This window comes from Hyperolius riggenbachi, chromosome 1 (genome assembly GCF_040937935.1).
Source record: "Hyperolius riggenbachi isolate aHypRig1 chromosome 1, aHypRig1.pri, whole genome shotgun sequence".
Classification (NCBI taxonomy): domain Eukaryota; kingdom Metazoa; phylum Chordata; class Amphibia; order Anura; family Hyperoliidae; genus Hyperolius; species Hyperolius riggenbachi.
The window spans coordinates 303,371,934-303,391,807 of NC_090646.1; the positions used below are offsets into that span (position 1 = coordinate 303,371,934).

The following is a 19,874-nucleotide window of genomic DNA, read 5'->3' on the forward strand; positions in this document are numbered from 1 at the left end:
GTAGTATAATGTGTTTTGTGGTGTATTTTTACACATACCCATGCTGGGTGGGAGAAATAACTCTGTAAATGGACAATTATGTGTAAAAATAATGAAAACATTGTCATTTACAGAGATATTTCTCCCACCCAGCATGGGTATGTGTAAAAATACACCCCAAAACACATTATAGTACTTCTACTGAGTATGGCAATACCACATGTGTGGCACTTTTTTGCAGCCTAACTGAGCTAAGGGGTCCAAAGTCCAATGAGCACCTTTAGGCTTTACAGGGGTGCTTACAATTTAGCACCCCCCAAAATGTCAGGACAGTAAACACACCCCACAAATGACCCCATTTTGGAAAGTAGACACTTCAAGGTATTCAGAGAGGGGCATGGTGAGTCCGTGGCAGATTTCATTTTTTTTTGTCGCAAGTTAGCAGAAATGGAAACTTTTTTTTTTTTTGTCATTAAGTGTCATTTTCCGCTTACTTGTGACAAAAAATAATATCTTCTATGAACTCACTATGCCTCTCAGTGAATACTTTGGGATGTCTTCTTTCCAAAATGGGGTCATTTGGAGGGTATTTATACTATCCTGGAATTCTAGCCCCTCATGAAACATGACAGGGGGTCAGAAAAGTCATAGATGCTTGAAAATGGGAAAATTCACTTTTTGCACCATAGTTTGTAAACGCTATAACTTTTACCCAAACCAATAAATATACACTGAATGGGTTTTGTTTTTATCAAAAACATGTTTGTCCACATTTTTCGCGCTGCATGTATACAGAAATTTTACTTTATTTGAAAAATGTCAGCACAGAAAGTTAAAAAAATCATTTTTTTGCCAAAATTCATGTCTTTTTTGATGAATATAATAAAAAGTAAAAATCGCAGGAGCAATCAAATAGCACCAAAAGAAAGCTTTATTAGTGACAAGAAAAGGAGCCAAAATTCATTTAGGTGGTAGGTTGTATGAGCGAGCAATAAACCGTGAAAGCTGCAGTGGTCTGAATGGGGAAAAAATTGCCTGGTCCTTAAGGGGTAGAAAGACTGTGGTCCTCAAGTGGTTAAATATCTGGGGATACAAGTGACCAGTGACCTCACTAAATATCAGAACCTTAATATAGACCCGGTCATATGTCAACTTGAATCCAGGTGCACAGTTTGGAATAAACTTCCACTTTCGTTGATAGGTAGGATCAACCTACTCAAAATGATCTTCTTACCTAAATTTACGTACTTCTTTCGTCAATGCCCTGTCTGGCTCCCCGCTGCTCTTTTTAAGAAAATTGATAAAATTATTCTTACCTTTATTTGGGCAGGCAAGCAACCCAGAATAGCACTGGACGTACTACAGCTCCCCAAATCCAGGGGCGGACTAGCCCTTCCACACCTTCAAAAGTATTACTGGGCCTCCCTCCTCGTTACCATCAGATGGTGGTTCTCGCAAGAAGACACGAACCCAGCAGTGAATGTAGAGGCGGCAATATTGGGCTCTTATGAACAGCTTACAAATTTACCTTACAGAGGCCCTAAAGCCAACCCTCAAACCACGCTTCCTATGGCAACTACATGGAAGGCTTGGAAAACAGCTAGAGCCTCCTTTATAGTTCCAGGCACTATCTCTCCTTTCACACCCCTGTGGGGCAGCCCCTCCCTTCAACACTTCACTACAATTCCTGATCCAATCATATGGGCAAGATACGGAATAAAAAATATTTCTCATATACAGCAAGAGCAATCTATCCTCACCTTTAATACGCTTAAGACCCAATGTGATCTCCCAAACAAATACTTGTTTAGATACCTACAACTACACCATGCTTATAGGTCACAATTTGGCTCTCAACCACCCGATTTGCAAACAGATAAGTTAGAACAACTCCTACTGACAAAAAATCTTCAGAAGACCCTCTCGGCTATCTATTCCGAATTGCTAAACTTCAACAACCCCAGATTGGAAAAATGCTATCATAAATGGAAGGCAGATATCCCCTCCCTTAGCGATAAGGAATGGGATATAATACTAGAGGAATTTCCTTCTACAGTGATCTCAGCGAACGACCACCTTATCCAAACAAAGTTCCTACACAGGATATACCTAACTCCTACACGACTAAACAGAATGAACGCCACTCAATCAGATAGATGCTGGAGATGTGTGATACATCGTGGAGACTTTGTTCATATATTCTGCTTTCAATCATTAATACTTTGCTAGAAGTTGTCCTTCCCTTAGACATAGGCCTATTACTACTTGGCAAACTGGAGACGGTTAACATTTCAAAACACAAGCAACTATTGCTTAAAATATTATGATTATGAGAGTGGAGTTGGAGGCAGACATCTTTTAATGTACTGTCTATAGCAGCCTGCATTGCTGCATGTAACTCTGGTGCCAGCTTCTCGACTACCGTTGCCGCCATTGTCTGGTAATTTATGTCCCCTTTCTCTCCCTCACCTGTGGCAGGCAACTGGACTTCTTTATCCAGGTCTCGGGCTGGTGATGGCTGCTGTTCTGAAGCCAGGGTGGAGGTTAGGACCTGCGAAGGCTGCGGGGAAGGAGTGTCGGTGGCCATATTGGGAGCAGCGTCTTCCGTGCCCGGGAGCTGCTTGGTAGTGGAGCGGGTCAGGTGGCGGTCCATGGAGCGTCGGAACGCTGTCTAGAGGGCCTGGCTGTCTTCCGGCTGCTCTTTGAGGCAAGTGGGGCACTTTAGCTGAGCTGGGGATTGCCGGCGAGAGAAACGGCTAGCGGAGCTCCGTGATCAGCCGCTCTACATCCAGGTACCGGAAGTATTACAAGCTTTTTTTTCATATACAAGTGCAGAGGGACCCCTGGTCGGCCCTCTTAAACTTTAAAATTGACTCCCTTTCTAAATCCCAGAGGGCCCTGGCTCACTTTATATGTGTGGCTGCTAGGCAGACCATTGCTAAAGCATGGAAGAAACAGTTGGTTCCTTTTGAGGAAGTTAAAAACAGAGTCACTAATTTTATGATTCAGGAATGATTGGCAGGTATCCTCTTGGACAAACTACCTAAAGTTGATAAAATTTGACAGCCATGGAGGGACTATCTAGTTATAACCGGTAGAGGTTAGTTCTTTGTCAGCTAGGTTCCGCAAATTGTTCACCAATTTCTGTTAATGGTGTGGCCTCTTTGTTTTCTCTCTTTCCTTCTTGGGTTTTTCTTTCTTTTCTGTTTTTTCTTTCTCTCTTTAATGGGGTTGGGGGGCGGGTTCAGGAAGGATTATGTTCCGTTATTGGGTAAGGACAGCAATTCTAGGCTGGAGTTCCTCATTTTTCTAAAGGAGTAGTTGCTTACTCTCCTGTTATTGCATTGAGACTGTTTAATATGCCTTCTGCATGCGTTGTTATATTGTATAGCCTACGGTTATTATTGGCATGTTGTTCAGTTCAGGGTGAACGTTGATCCCTTTACTGTTGCCTGTATTCTCTTAAAAAAAACTTTTAATAAAATATTTGAAATAGAAATAGAAAAACAAAAAAAAAAGAGAGCCTCAGAGATTAGATTTTAGGTGCTTTATTCCACTTCTGAGCATCTACAAGTTAACCTTGAAGTCAGCTGAATATGACTGATATGGGCAGCACAGAGGTGTAGTGGTTAGCACTCTCGCCTTGCAGCGCCGGGTCCCCAGTTTAAATCCCAGTTAGGTCAACATCTGCAAGGAGTTTGTATGTTCTCCCAGTGTCTGTATGGGTTTTTCTCCGGGCACTCTGGTTTCCTCCCACACTCCCAAAAAACATACAGATAAGTTGATTGGCTTGCCCCTAAATTACCCCTAGACTACGATACAGACAAAAACATATGACTATGGTAGTTAACCCCCTTGGCGTTCTAATTGTTGCAGCAATGGGGCAGCGCAGCACTTTTTTAAATTTTTTAAGCCATGTAGCCAGCCTAGCGCTAGCTACATGATGGCCGCAGAGCAGCGGCATCCCCCCACCTTCTCCGATCACCGCCGGCGATCTTTGCAAGAAGGAAATCCCGTTCAGAACGGGATTTCCTGCTTGGCTTCCCCCATCACCATGGCGACGGTCACGATGACGTCATTGACGTCAGAGGGAGTCCCGATCCACCCCTCAGCGCTGCCTGGCACTGATTGGCCAGGCTGCGCAAGGGGTCGGGGGGGCGGCGCGGCAGGTAGCGGCGGCAATCGAAATATGCACGCAGCTAGCAAAGTACTAGCTGCGTGCAAAAAAAAAAAAAAAATAGTAAAAATCGGCCCAGTGGGCAATCCTCCTGCACAGGTTACCCCGAGCTCAGCTCGGGATAACCGGCAAGGAGGTTAAGGGACAAGACAATATACTCTGTACATCGCTGTGGAAGATGTCAGCTCTATATAAGTACTAAATAATAATCTCTCTATCCCTTTCTCTTTCCATGCTGCTGCTCTGGGCATTATTAATTTGGCTGGAGAGTAGGAAAGCGTTACTAAAGCTATGTATACAGTTTAGGATCCAGGGCCAAGACTTTTTTTTATGGTTCTGCGGATCAACCAATTTCAGCATTGTACTGCGCCCGATCGCTTAGGCACTGCCATAGACATAATGAGAATATGGCTATAGCCGCATTCAGTGACTAATTTGTCAGTGACTAATGTGGGCAGCAGCGATTGTCGAAGCTCAAATTAGAAAAAAACGAGGTAATTTGGCTTCCGGCAACACCTGGTGCACTAATTACATATCCCCACCGAGTTGCAACAATGCGGAGGGGGAATAGTATTTAACATGGCCCACAGTTTCAGCAGGAGAAGGGTGAGCCATCTTTCAGCTTCACTCTTTGTCCAAATTTGCCAGCGGTCATTTTAAATGTATGCTGGTTCTGGGCTTCAAAATTGTTTTTACATTTTAATTGGGGGTACTTTAAAGACATACACAGACTTCTGAGCATTCTGTTCTTAATGCCTCCTAGATGCTCCACCTTATATTACATATAGAGCCACTGTTGCTACTGTTTTCTCTTTATCAATAAAGAACTGCTTTTGAAAACTGACAGCCTGTGTCCGACTACCTGGGTGTAAGTCCATCACTACCTTCCTTTTATGTTTTTTTTTAAAAGAATTTTGTATTACTGTAACTGGAGCCTCTGTACCACCGTTCTCAATTGCTATAGTCATCCACCCTTGGTGGAGGGGTGAATCCCCATCTTCCTTACTACAGAGAGCAACAATTTTACATGAGTGAGGACAGGTTTATCATCCTCACCTGCCTACGTAGCGGTTGCCTTGGAGTCGACCCACACTTGTGAATATAATTATGACCATAACATTCCTCCATTAATCAGTACTTACTTACTGCACCATTGGGGCTCTTAGTTTTTCTCTTTTTGGCTTTAAAGTGAGCCTGAGGTGGGGGCATAAAATAAAAAAAAATGATGCTACTTGAACCGGGGGCTGGGCGGAGCAGGTAGCCACCATATCCATATCCGCCGCTCCTGTGGTCCGCATTGCCGTACTTTCATTTTTTGTGACCACTGGGGTCACGACGCTCGAAGAAGAGTGAGATGCTTTCTCAGTGTACAGGGAGCTGGGGGAGCGGCAGGGGGAGTGGCCAGGGAGAGACAGCTGCCCAGCTGTGGAAAGCCTGCAAGAACGCCCCCAGTGGGCATTTTGAGCAGGGAATCCCTCTCTTCCTTTCCCCTCGAGATTAGCTACAATTATTGTCGCCAATTTCGGGGGGGGGGGGGGGGGGAATAGTGTGGTGGTGGGGGGCAAAGGCATGTCATGAGGCAGGGGACATGCCTCTGTGTCCCATCTGCCCCCCGCAGCACTGCCTAGGGTTCTCTTTAAAGGACACCCAATGTAAAAATAAACTAATGAACGATTGTACCCATCTTCCTTCTAAGATTTCAACACTATTATTTTATGTTTAAATCTACTTTTTAAGTTTTAACTGTTTTACTGTTTTTGCTCAATGACACATTCATTGAAGTATGTCAGAGCTAAAATCTATGAACTATTGACTTTTTTTTCTCTTTCCTGCCCTCAGAAGCCATTTTCTGCTAGGAAAGTGTCTTATAGTTGGAATTTCTTATCAGTGATGGTCACCTTGTAGTCACTGAGGACTGAGTCAGCCACTTACATACCTGATATTAAACTCTTTCAGGCAGAGAAAGAAAAAAAGGAACACAGCATAGTTATTTGTGTGCTAGGCACTGAACAATTGTACATACCCATGTCTATCTCATCATGTCACATGTCACCTCGGGTATCCTTTAACCACTTAAGGACCACGGGCTTAAACACCCCTAAAGACCAGGCCATTTTTCACTCAACAGGCCACTGCAGCTTTAGGCCTCGCTGCAGGGCCGCACAACTCATTGGGCCACAAGTTATTCCCCCCTTTTCTCCAGCCCAACAGAACTTTCTGTTGGTGTGGTCTGATCGCTCCCCCAATGTTTATTTATTTTTTGTAAATATTTTTTTCCTTTTTTTTAAACAAATATGCTTCTTTTTCACAGCCCTCCCCCTGTCAGCCAATTACAGTGATCGGCTGTGATAGGCTTCAGCCACACACGGCTGTCCCCAGTACAGCACTGCTGTAGATCGCAGCGCTGTACACTTATCAGACAGCAGTTTTGCTGTCTAACCGTCTCCTGGAAGGCTGATGATGTCATTCAAGCGGGGATGCACGCGCATTGGCACGCACGATCCCCTGTCAACTTTGCCCCCAGGACTGCACGCCAATCGGTGTTAGGCAGTCCTGGGGCTGCACAGTTTTCACACCAATTGGCGTGGAGCGGTCCTCTAAAGGTTAAAGTAAGTTTAAGTAGTAAGCTACTGTTTGCATGCTGAAACCTCTAGCACTGAATAGAATGTGTTGCTCAGCCAGGAACCAAGCAGAAATTCTGTACAGTGCTTGTGTTAAAAATTTTTAGTCAAACTACTCATAAAAATGGTTTTGAGCAACAATAATTCATAATGTGTGTGAAGCTTGACCAGTTCAGCCTATCTGGACAACTATGCTCGTCCAGATAGGCACTGCTGCTGTTGCTGCGTGGTGCGCGCGATCGGGCGCGCTCATGCCGCCCACAGTTAGCCCCCTGATCAGGGAATGGGAATATAATTCCCATTCACGGATCTAACTTCCCCGCAGAAAAAATGACGCTTTTTATTCAGAGAACGCGGTATTACTGCCCCCAGGAAACTTCTCCATCTTCTTTTTAGTTCCTGGATGCAAGATCGTTCGCATCCAGGACTTTGACTGTGGCCATCTTGTGGCCAAATAGTAAACTGCACGCACACACATTTTTTATTAAACAATTACATTATTATTCATTTAAAATTAGCTGTTTCCCTCCCACACCCAAAATTACCCAAATACATTTTTTAATAAAAAAAATAAAAAAATTACAATAAAAACAAAACAAAATAACATAGTTACCTAAGAGTCTGAACTTTTTAAATATGCATGTCAAGAGAGTATATTATTATATTATTTTAAATTATAAGCAGGGGCGTAGCAATGGGGGTTGCAGAGGTTGCGACCGCATCGGGGCCCTTGGGCCAGAGAGGCCCTGGGGGGCCCTCCCTCAACTACAGTATTAGCTCTCTATTGGTCCTGTGCTTGAAATAATCACTTCTATAGATGCTTTGAATAGTGGTTATCATTAACAAACTGTTCCCCATCCCCTTCTTGCACCTCTGACACTGTAGCTGCCATTGGCAAGTGTTGGTGCGCCGTATCAATTGTTATTTATAGAGTGCTTGGGGGGGGGGGGCATTGTAAAACTTGCATCAGGGCCCACAGCTCCTTAGCTACGCCACTGATTATAAGCTTGTAAATAGTGATGGACGCAAATTGAAAAAAATGCACCTTTATTTCTAAATAAAATATTGGCACCATAAACTGTGATAGGGACATAATTTAAATGGTCTAATAAGCGGGACAAATGGGCAAATAAAATACATTAGTTTTAATTACGGTAGCGTATATTAATTTCAAGCTATAATGGCCAAAAACTGAGAAAAAATGAATATGTTTCATTTCTTTCTTAATCTTCCTGTTAAATTGGATTTTGAAAAAAAAAAATTCGTAGTAAAATGTACCACCCAAAGAAAGCCTAATTAGTGGTGGAAAAAACGAGATATAGATCAATTCATTGTGATAAGTAGTGATAAAGTTATTGGCGAATGAACGGGAGGTGAACGTGGCTTGGATGCATGAGGTTTTCGACACTGTGGTGCTGAACCAGTTAAAGATGAACATTGCTGTAAATAAAGTTATTAATACAATTGCTTATTTTTACAAAAGGCATTTATAGATTAATTACTCAGCGTTTGTCCATTGTGTAATCTTAACTCAGCATGATTTACAGACTAAAATTTATCAGAGATCCTGGCATTTTTGCTGCTGGCAGGGGATTCACTTTGGAATATGTTTTCTTGTGTGGTATGAGCTGAACATCACATGATGTTAGTGAGTGCTGGTGGAGAATGCCTAGGCTAAACATCACCAAACCCAGTAAATGCAGCTCAACTGTGTATTTTAATTAGCATAATTGCAGTACACATATTAGTATTGTTCAATGCCTGTCAATGCAACTTTCAGCCAATGTAGTTTAAAAATAAAATGTGCTATTGTAAATAAAACAGACATTTTATCTGCCCATTTGTCCCGGTTATTATAATGTTTAAATTGTGTCTGTAGTACAATGTATGGCGATAATATTTTATTTTGGGTTAGGAGTGGAGTTAAAAAATAATGAAAATGTATTTAATTTTTCAGTGGTAAGTGTATAATTGTGTATTTGAAAGTAGTTTTACTTTTTGGCCACAAGATGGTGCTATACTAACTCAGTTTTCTAAAAATATAAAATAGAACCAAGTGTTTACAGGTGTTTATAAACAGGGACGTAGAAAAGCGTGGCAGAAGTTGTTAAGTGGTTAATTAAACCAGCAAGTAATTTTTTGATTGGGAAATGAGATAGGGGTCTCCCAAAAGATAAGACGATGTACAAGAGGCATTATTGTGGGAAAAAAACAAAACATTTCCCAGCTTTTATTTACATTTGAGTAAAAAGTGTCCAGTCCAAAATTATTCATACCCTTCATAAACTGTCATAGTCTGTGGGAAAATCCAAAGTTCTATACCATTCAAAATAGTCCAAGCCCAAGCCGTTCTAAAGCATCCTAATTACCCTCATTAATTGGGAACAGCTGTTTTACTCAACTTAAAAGAGACACTGAAGCGAAAAAAAAAAATGACATAATGAATTGGCTGTGTACTATGAATAATTACTAGAAGATTAGCAGCAAAGAAAATATTCTCATACTTTTATTTTCAGGTATATAGTGTTTTTTTCTAACATTGCATTATTCTATAATATGTGCAGATTACACAACACTCAGCATTCAAAATGATTCTTTCAGAGCAGTCTGTGAAGTAATGACATCTCCTCTGGCAGAGGAAAAGTAAATAGTCCAGGAACAGTTGAGATAATAAAAGTCAGATAACAGCCCTCTCCACGACTAACTTAGTCGGAGAGCTTAATGGCTTGTTTGCATAGAGATAACAACTGGAGTTTCTCAACTCTTCCTGTACTGGAAACAATTAGACTGATGTATCTGATCTTAATGTTTTATTTCTTAGCTGTACTACACATACAAATCATAATATCATCATTTTTTTTTTTGCTTCAGTGTCTCTTTAACAGGTGAAAAAACAGCAGCTTTCTGCAGTTGGTTTGTGGACAGTCATGGCTAAGACAAAGGAGCTCAGTGAGGACCGTCGGCTGCACATTGTGGCTGCTCACAAGTCATGAAAGGGCTACAAGGCCATTTCTAAATGTTTTCAAGTTCCAGTGGCTATAGTGCAAAGTATTATTAAAAAATACAAGATGTTCTGCACTGTGGAAAATCTCAGAGGACATGGTCAGAAGCCAAAAGTGACACCTGTGCTGGCCAGGATAGTGAGAGAGGTGAAAAAGAATCCCAGGGTCACCACTAAAGCCATTCTGGTGAATCTGGGCTCTGCTGGTGGCAATGTCTCAAGGCAGACAATCCAATGTACACTGCACACTGCTGGGTCCCACTGATGCAGAACAAGGAGGACACCTCTTCTCCAGATAAGATACACAAAAGCTCGCTTGGCCTTTGCAAATGTTCATCTGAACAAAGAAGAAGACTTCTGATTTTCTGTGTTATGGTCAGATGAAACAAAAATTGAATTGTTTGGTCACAATGATGTTTCCTTCATTTGGCATGAAAAAGGAGAAGCCTTCAACCCAAAGAACACCATCCCCACTGTCAAACATGGTGGTGGGAATCTAATGCTTTGGGGGTGTTTTTCAGCCAATGGACCAGGGAATCTAATCACAGTAAACGGCATGATGAAAAAAAGGCAATACATGAGGATTCTCAATGACAACATCAGGCAGTCTGCAGAGAAACTTGGCCTTGGGCACCAGTGGATATTTCAGCAAGACAATGATCCAAAACACACAGCAAAAGTGGTGAAGAAATGGTTAGCAGGCAACAACATTAACATTATGGAGTGGCCCAGCCAGAGTCCTGACTTGAATCCAATTCAGAATCTGTGAAAGTAAAGATCAGGGTGATGGCAAGAAGACCCACCAACCTGAAATATTTGGAGCTAATTGCTAAAGCTGAATGGGCAAAAATCCCTTTGGAGACATGCAAAAAGCTGGTCTGCAATTATAGGCAGGGCCGCCATTAGGGGGGGGGGGGGGGGGGAGAACTAGCACAACAGTGACGGGCCCAAGGCCTCCAGGGGGCCCAGGGCTTCCCCTTCCAATGCGCAACAGGCTGGTGCATGTGTCGCCGCTCGCTCCGTCTCCGCATCCCTGCTCTGCCTGGTCAGAAGTTAGAGCAGGGCTACAAGAAAATGGCCACCGATGCCCACAAATGCAGACATCGGAAGCCATTTTTCTGTAGTCCTGGTCTAGCTATCAATGGCAGGGCAGTGGAAACGCTACACGGGGGCCAGAGGAGGTACTTTCCATCCCCCCCAATGGCTCACAGCTGTTTTTATGCAGTGCTGGGGAGTCGGGACACAGCACAGCAGGAGACATAGAAGTGTGCCTTCAGCACACAGAACAGTCCTGCTGTCTGCAGTCACGCCCAGCCCCCTCTATCTCCCGACAGAGCGGTGTGTTTGAATGTGTGTGAAAGACGCACATAGCCTCCTGTCTGCTGCCCATTCTGTTCCCTTCACAGCCAGAGACAGCCATCCAGGAGCAGAGGAGACGAAGCTGCAGCATTGCTGAACATGCTGCTTGTGAAGATCGGTGTCCCCCTGTGTTATTACAGGCAAGTGAGCTGGTGTTCTGCCTCCCCACTGCTCCTGTCCCTCTGCATGTCTGCCTTCATCATCATCTGTGTCCTGCACAATACAACTGTCAGCTCTGCATAACTGATTTACCATTGTGATCAGCATATATGCTAATGATTACAGTATATGCTGATCACAGTGATAGATCAGAAGTGCAAGGGAAGTCTGTTGTAGAGTCGGGATACAGATGAATAGTTGCAGTGACCTGAGAAGAGATAGGGAAGCAGTGGGGAGTCCTGACTATAAGATAAGCTGAAGTGCCTCTACAGCCAGTTAAATAATTCCTGTCTCTGTTTTAGTACCCTATATCACCTTCACACTGTGTGCCTGTTCTCTACCTGATCACTCTTCAGCTTGATTACCACTTGCAGTGCATCAAAATCTCCTGGTCACATCAGAGCGGACAGTTCAGTGTCTGCTCTGATTCAGCTTCATCTGCCACTTTGCTTCCGCAGCGGATGCGTTTCCACCATAGGTCAATATGGGAAACGTATACACTATCTGGAAAAGATGCTGCAGGTTGAGACTTTATGTTGCATTATTGCATGGTTCCACTTGTATTTTTAACATTAGATACTTTTGTCGCGTTTTGCTGCACTGCAGGAAATGGACAGAGCAGGTACATTTTCTATGCAAGTGGGAAGCAAGCCACCTTTTCACCCCTGCCATACAGGACAGCTGAAGACTGCTATCTTGTCTTATGGTAGATATATCGCTTCTCCTTCCTCCATGCACTCTATCGCTTGTCTGGAATCGGAAGCCTATCCTTGGACAAATGTCTCCCCCCTCCTCACTGCAGCTCTCCTGTGTCTGGAGGCACCCCTAACTACTTAATACTGAGGGGGGGGGGGGGGGAGAAGGATATCTGGCTAATACTGGGGGCTACCTCTGACTACTTAACACTTGGGGGAACCAATAGCTACCATTATTGATGGATATATATTTTTTAATTTCCTGTGCCGCAGTGGGCCCCTCCAGCTAGTCATTGTGCCCCGGCAAAAATTTGCTACTGGGGGCACATACTCCTAGATATCTATCCTGCGGACACCTACACCTCCCTACCTATAATGAGGGCACCCACCTACTGCTGGCTACCTATACTGAGGGAACCTTCTCCTGGCTACCTATACTGAGTGCACCTTCTCCTGGCTACCTATACTGGGGGCACCTATTCCTGGCTACCTACCTACCTATACTGAGTCTGAGGGTGTTTTATTTGGGGGCAGAGGGTCATGTGTGATGTGACACAGAGATCTAAGCATTTGGCATGATGACTGTCACGACTTCAAGAAGGTTGGGAACCACTGTTGTAAATGGTGGCAGGTACGGTGGTGGCTAGTGGGTGGGCACAGCAGCCCGTGGGTGGGCCCGGAGAGGGGGGCCCAGACCTAATGATGTGTGAGGGGCCCCAAAATTTCTGATGGCGGCCCTGATTATAGGAAGTGTTTGATTGTTGTAATAGCCAATAAAGGCTTTTCTATTGATTATTGAGAAGGGTATGAATAATTTTGGACTGGACACATTTTGCTCAAATGTAAATAAAAGCTGAGAAATGTTTTTTTTCCACAATAATGCCTCTTGTACATTGTTTTTTTATCTTTTGGAAGACACCTATGTCATTTCCTGTCAAAAAAAAAAAACTTGCTGGTTGAATAAAAGTAACTTTAAGTCAACATTTTCCAGGGGTATAAATAATTATGGGCAGCACTGTATAGTACATCATATTGCTGTATAGAAGTACTACCATCACCTATTTAAAAACCTTAATGTCACTTTAGAGAAAAAAATAAAATTGCAGACTGGATCCAAAGTGACATTAAGGTTTTTACATTGGTGACGGTTGTACTTATACACAGCATATGATGTCCTCTATTTTTAGTCTTTGCATATGCTTGCATTGACAGGCAATGAACAATACTAATATGCTAATTAAAATATGCAGTTGAGCAACATTTACTGGTTTTGGTGTGGTTTCCTACATATTGTGATTTTTTTTTTTTTGCTTACCAGTGCTGGTACCTGCGTTTTACACATTTGTTTATAAATCGACCAAAAGTTTTCTTTGGTTGTTGTGTTTTTTTTTTCTCTAGGCTAAACATCACTAGGAGGGCAGGGTCGTTTCAAAGCAATATATACTGTATCTGACAAAAGTAATAGACCTTCTACATTTTAGTAAATATTTTATTATATTATTTCATGGGACACCAAAGAAGATATTACACTTTGATAGAATGTAAAGTAGTCAGTGTACAGCATGTATAACCATCCATGTAACTCAATACACAGCCATTAATGTCAAAACCACTTGCAAAAAAGTAAGTACCCCCCTAAGTAAAGAATGTCAAAATGCTGCTCAATCAAACATTTGCTTTCCCCAAGGCTAATGTTACTCATTAGTGTTACAAGATCTCTGGTGTAAATGGGGAGCAGACGTGTTACATTTCCTGTTATCATTCTCACACTCTCTCATGCAGGTCACTAAAAGTTCAATATGGCACCTCATGGCAGGAGAACTCTCTGAAGATCTTTAAAAAATAAATGTTGCTCTATAAAAAGATGGCCTAGGCTATAAGAATTGTGTTGGGCCTCTCAGACTTTTGAGGGGACAATTAACATTAATTTGTATACATTATATAAAGATGAGTCATTGCTAAGTGATAAAATAAAAACTTGAGAAACTTTATTTCAACATAATATACTGTATATACCCTCTATATATTGTACAGAGATTAGTGACAACACTTGTATGCTTGTACAGGGCCGAGCACTTGGCTTGAAGCATGCGTTTTGTGAACTACGTTCACTTCTTTAGGTGGGGTGTCTGGCCCCTGCTCGGACATATACACAAAAAAATAGCCACTGTGTATTACAATAGGTACAGAAACACCTATATGTCACAGCATGAAAATAATTAATATAATTGCACCTTCAGCTTTTATATAGAAAGTGGAGAAGGTTTGCCACACTATAGCAATGTTTTTATAATCCTCAATAGGAGCAGTATAATATAATGTCCCAAAGATCCATAGGATCAAATCAAAATTATCACAGTAAATAGTTTTGACAGAAATGGGCTCTCCAAGATCTAACCAGCCAGAACACCACAGCTGTTGTGTAGCGTGGACCCACTCAAACTTAGGCATTAAAAGCCAAGCTCAATCTGGTCCGTGCTACAGTGCAGGTGGGGCGCTTGTGTAGTAGCATGGACCCAATCGGGCTCTGCTTTTTCTCTTGAAGCCTGCGCTACTGGAGGATCAGGAAAGGAGAAGGAGGACAGGGGAAGCCTCTGGATCATCCAGACGCTTCCCTCTATTGAGGTAAGTACCCAAATAGGGCACTTTTTCCCTATGGGTTTACTTTAACCAGTTCACCCCCAAGGGTTTTTATCCTAACGGACCAGAGCAATTTTCAGTTGTCAGCGCTCCTCCCTTTTATTCCCTAATAACTTTATTACTACTTATCACAAGAAAATGATCTATACCTCGTTTTTTTTGCCACCAATTAGGCTTTCTGTGGATAGTACATTTTGCTAAGAATTTTTTTATTCTAAATGCATTTTAATGAGAAAAACAGAAAAAAAATAAAAAAAATCATTATTTCTCAGTGTTAAGCTATTATAGTTTTAAAATTAAACATTCTCCTGTGGATAAAACAAACACGTTTTATTTGCCCAGTGGTCCCGATAATTAAACCGTTTAAATTATGTCCCTACCACAATGTATGGCGACAGTATATTATTTTGAAATATAAGTGGTTATTTCCATAATTACAAGCCCCTATGTAATAAATTAAAATTAATTTTCCCCCATAAAATATAGAATAAAAAAAGCTGAGTCCCTAAGGCAACTATTTATTTTTTTTTTTTAAGCTGATTTTTTTTTACAAGTGTTTTTTTGGGGGGGAGGGTTGGAAGTGTAATTTTATTAATGATGTGTATATACTTAAAAATGTATGTATTTTGTAGGTGTAATATACTTTTTGGCCACAAGATGGCGCTAGTGAACACTTTATTAAACTGTTACATTTCCTGTTTATGTGAATGGACGTAGCCGCTGTTCGCGGTCACGTCCATTCACTCCAGGCACTGCGATTGGGTAGAGGACCGTTCGGTCTTCTTCCCCAATCACCCAGCACGGGATCCCGACGGTAATGGCGGCGGTAGCGGCGCGCACACGGCGGTAGCAGCGGCGGGAATGCGCGACGTATTAAAACGTCATGTTGCCGTTAATAGCGGTAAGCATGACGTTTTAATACGATAGGTTGTCGGTAAATGGTTAAATATCTATGGGGCATCCTCAAATGGAAGGTGGAGGAGCACAAGGTCTTCAATAGCCACTAGCTTTGTCATGGAGGAGTGAAAGAGAATTCCAGTGGCAACCTGTGGAGTCTAGTGAAGTCCAATTCCAAAAGCGTTAAGGCAACACCGCAAAATAATAATGAGCACCCAACATGTTGACAGTGTTAAGGACTTACCTCCGGGATCAAGCGAGGCAGCCGTCTCCGCCGAGAATCTGCTTGGCTCTCGCACTTCCGGTATGACACGCTCCTCTCCTGCACTTAGCAACCCCTGCGTCCTTGCCAACAGTGGCGTGCACACGCATGATGTTAGAAGGTGGATGGATGCCTCTGATCAGGCATCCGACCTATATGCTTAGAAGGCGTAAAGCATAGTGTCAGCTGACATACTTAGCTGACACTCAGGCAGGATTGATTGCTGCTGTGATTGGTTGAATGTTGTGGCCGGCCACTGATTAGATGTGTGTCATTATTTAAAGCTTGTTATGTCAGTCAGACCTTGCCCGTGATAGCGTTAGCTGTGTGCTAGTTGCTGGGTGCTCTCACACTTGCTCGTGTAGTGTCTATTTGGATTTGATCTGTGCTTGTATATCGACTACTTCTTGTTTGCTGCCTGGACCGACCCCTGCCTGAAAACCAACTATTCTTTGATTGCTGCCCGGACCGAGCCTTGGATTGTTTGTGACTCTGAACTTGTTTTATCCCTGTGCACCTCGATACTTCTGATCTGCCGTGTATGACCCTGGATTGTTATTGGATTCTCTATTGCAGGGGTCTCAAACTCAATGTACCTGGGGGCCGCACGAGGCAAAGTCAGGATGTGGCTGGGCCGCATAAGGAATTTTCGCAATCGCGGCGCATCGCCGCCTCTGCCCGCCCCTCTCACTCTTCCTTCACAGAGAGGGGCGGGGAGAGGCGGCGATTGACGTCAGGAGGGGCAGAGCTGAAGCTGAAAGCTCTGCCCCTTCCAGGAAATGCCGGCAGATTGCCCCCCGGGAGATTTGGGGCTCTGCAGCCCTCGTTTAGCAGCGGGGATGCGGCGGATTACTTGGGAGCACTGAAGCGAACTATAAGGAAGCTTTTGCCGGCGAGGGACACAAAATATTGTATCGAGGGCCGCAAATGGCCCGCGGGCCGCGAGTTTGAGACCCCTGCTCTATTGTGACTGCCTGGACTCCTTACCTGTACGTTCCATGTGGTTCTAGAGGTACTCGTCTTCTCGGCCTAAGTCCTTATACTTTGCACACAGAAGTCCTGGGGGTAACCGTAGTCGGGTAGGCGTAACTCCGTCTCCCATTTACGCGAGGAACTGGCTATAGGTGAACAGCATGGTGTCAGATTGGGGTATAAGGACTGAAGGAAGACAGGAGATCTGCTAGGCCTCACAGACAGTTTGGGTATAATTTTGACATTCTTTATTTAGGTTTGTACTCACTTTTGTTGCCAGCATTTTAGAAAATAATGGCCTGGTATTTAGTTAATTTGATGGGACAGCAAATGTATACTGTTATACAAGTGACACATTAACTATTTTGCATTGTATTAAATTGTCCTATCTTCAATTTTGTTCCATGAAAAAATATATAAAAATATTTTTTGTAAAATGTGAGAGGTGTACTCACTTTTGTAAGATACTGGTAGATATAGGAACCATTTCTGATGCTGAAACTTGGATAACTAAGGCAAAAATTGGTATACTGTATAGTTAATTACAGTCATGTCATCATGTTTCCATTTTTTTTTATTACCAAAGTTGAGATCTAGTATTAACAATGTATAGATAAAGTGAGCACATTTTGTAAACCGCTGCATTCATTTACTATGTTTTATTAACAGCTCTACTATTATTTTATTGGGATGTCCCTCAAACAGAAATAGCCCATAAGCTTTGAAGGAAGACTGGCCTCAATAGATTTTTCTTGCTAAACTACTACATTGTGTAGTTTTCAGTATGCACAACACAAGCAGAGTAATTTTAGCAGTTATGACACTATATATATATATATATATACACACATACATACATACATATACACACACACACATACATACACATACATACATGCATACATACATTGAGAAATCTCCATGACCATGAGTCTTATACAAAATGTAGAAACAAAAATCCTTTCAATTTTTTTTACAAATGTTCAAAATCAATACAGCATAGTAGAGTTCATACTTTACTGATCTTCAGTTGCTATTTTGAGATGTGAGCTCTTGTGAGATAAAGCGTTTCAGTCGTTCCAGATATTGGCTGTATAGCTCAATGTCATTATGCCCAGCCCCCTCCACCCACAGAGGTTCAACTGTTTTTGGGCACCGTTCATAAAGAGCTAGGCCATGGGAGAAATCAATCACCTCATCTTCTGTTCCATGAATTACCAGAACTGGTGATGTTATCTTGGACACCTTCTCAATACTAAATTAAAACATAAGAAAAACAAAAACACAAAAGTTTTTTTAATGGAAATTATCAAATATAGCTGAGAAAATGTTAGTATTTCTTGCAAGCTTATACTGTCATCGTTTTCTTTAGAATACTGTATGTTTAAAATACATAGATGTGGAGCAACACACCAGGTAACGTGTAAAATAAGTGAGATTTCAATTAATCAATTTCATAGCATGCATTTGCAGAGTTCACATAGCAGCACAGAGACCCAGTAGATATACATTTCGCTTTTTGCTAAACAGAAATTATTGGTTTTGTACAGATCCATGCAAAAGCCCAAGGCGGAATTCTTGCCTACATGGACAAATAATCCAAACATTTGCGGTGTTAGGGAGTCTTGCCTTGAACCCCTTACTGAATAGGTACTGATCCTAGGATTCAAACCCTGGTCTCCCATGTCAAAGGGAGAGCCCTTAACCAGTAAACTCTCCAGCCACTTGTACACTATCCAGCCACACAAAGAACTGGAGCATTAGCCTACCATGTTTATGACTTAATATACATTCACATTCAAGTGTCTTTACCATCTAGGTATGTGTCCCACTGTGAATGTACTCAATGTAGGCAAATCAGCTATCTCTAAACTGTTTTGTAGCATAATTGCTAAAAGTCATTTGGCCTGACTTACTTCAAGCTGTAGCTCTTTGGTTCCCAGGCTACTACATCCTATTATTTTAAATGGTGAAAGTGTGAGAATCGTTGCTTCTTGAAAAAAGATCTATTTGATGAATATGTGACTGTGAGTTCCCTTTATTTAAAGGTGAAGAATCCCAACCATAGGGATATATATATAGATATAGATAGATAGATAGATATATAGATAGATATAGATATATATATATAGATATAGATAGATATATATATATATAGATATAGATATATAGATATATATACAGTGGAGGAAATAATTATTTGACCCCTCACTGATTTTGTAAGTTTGTCCAATGACAAAGAAATGAAAAGTCTCAGAACAGTATCATTTCAATGGTAGGTTTATTTTAACAGTGGCAGATAGCACATCAAAAGGAAAATCGAAAAAATAACCTTAAATAAAAGATAGCAACTGATTTGCATTTTATTGAGTGAAATAAGTTTTTGAACCCTCTAACAATAAAAGACTTAATACTTAGTGGAAAAACCCTTGTTTGCAAGCACAGAGGTCAAACGTTTCTTGTAATTGATGACCAAGTTTGCACACATTTTAGGAGGAATGTTGGTCCACTCCTCTTTGCAGATCATCTCTAAATCCTTAAGGTTTCGAGGCTGTCTCTGTGCAACTCTGAGCTTGAGCTCCCTCCATAGGTTTTCTATTGGATTAAGGTCCGGAGACTGACTAGGCCACTCCATGACCTTAATGTGCTTCTTCTTGAGCCACTCCTTTGTTGCCTTTGCTGTATGTTTTGGGTCATTTTCGTGCTGGAACACCCATCCACGACCCATTTTCAGTTTCCTGGCAGAGGGAAGGAGGTTGTCGTTCAGGATTTCACGATACATGGCTCCGTCCATTTTCCCGTTAATGCGATTAAGTTGTCCTGTGCCCTTAGCAGAAAAACACCCCCAAAGCAAAATGTTTCCACCCCCATGCTTGACGGTGGGGACGGTGTTTTGGGGGTCATAGGCAGCATTTTTCTTCCTCCAAACACAGCGAGTTGAGTTAATGCCAAAGAGCTCTATTTTGGTCTCATCAGACCACAGCACCTTCTCCCAGTCACTCACAGAATCATTCAGGTTTTCATTGGCAAACTTAAGACGGGCCTGCACATGTGCCTTCTTGAGCAGGGGGACCTTGCAAGCCCTGCAGGATTTTAATCCATTGCGTTGTAA

General features: G+C 42.2%; 1 protein-coding gene across 1 annotated transcript in view; it reads right to left on the minus strand.

The window, feature by feature from the left end:
- Window positions 1–17,720: 17,720 nt before the first annotated feature.
- Window positions 17,721–19,874, minus strand: part of LOC137509082 (alpha/beta hydrolase domain-containing protein 17A) — a 143,086-nt gene continuing 140,932 nt past the window's right edge. The window contains exon 4 of the mRNA XM_068233803.1: window positions 17,721–18,017. Coding sequence (XP_068089904.1) covers window positions 17,789–18,017 — 229 coding nt within the window. The 3' untranslated portion in view covers window positions 17,721–17,788. The remainder of the gene's footprint in view (window positions 18,018–19,874) is intronic.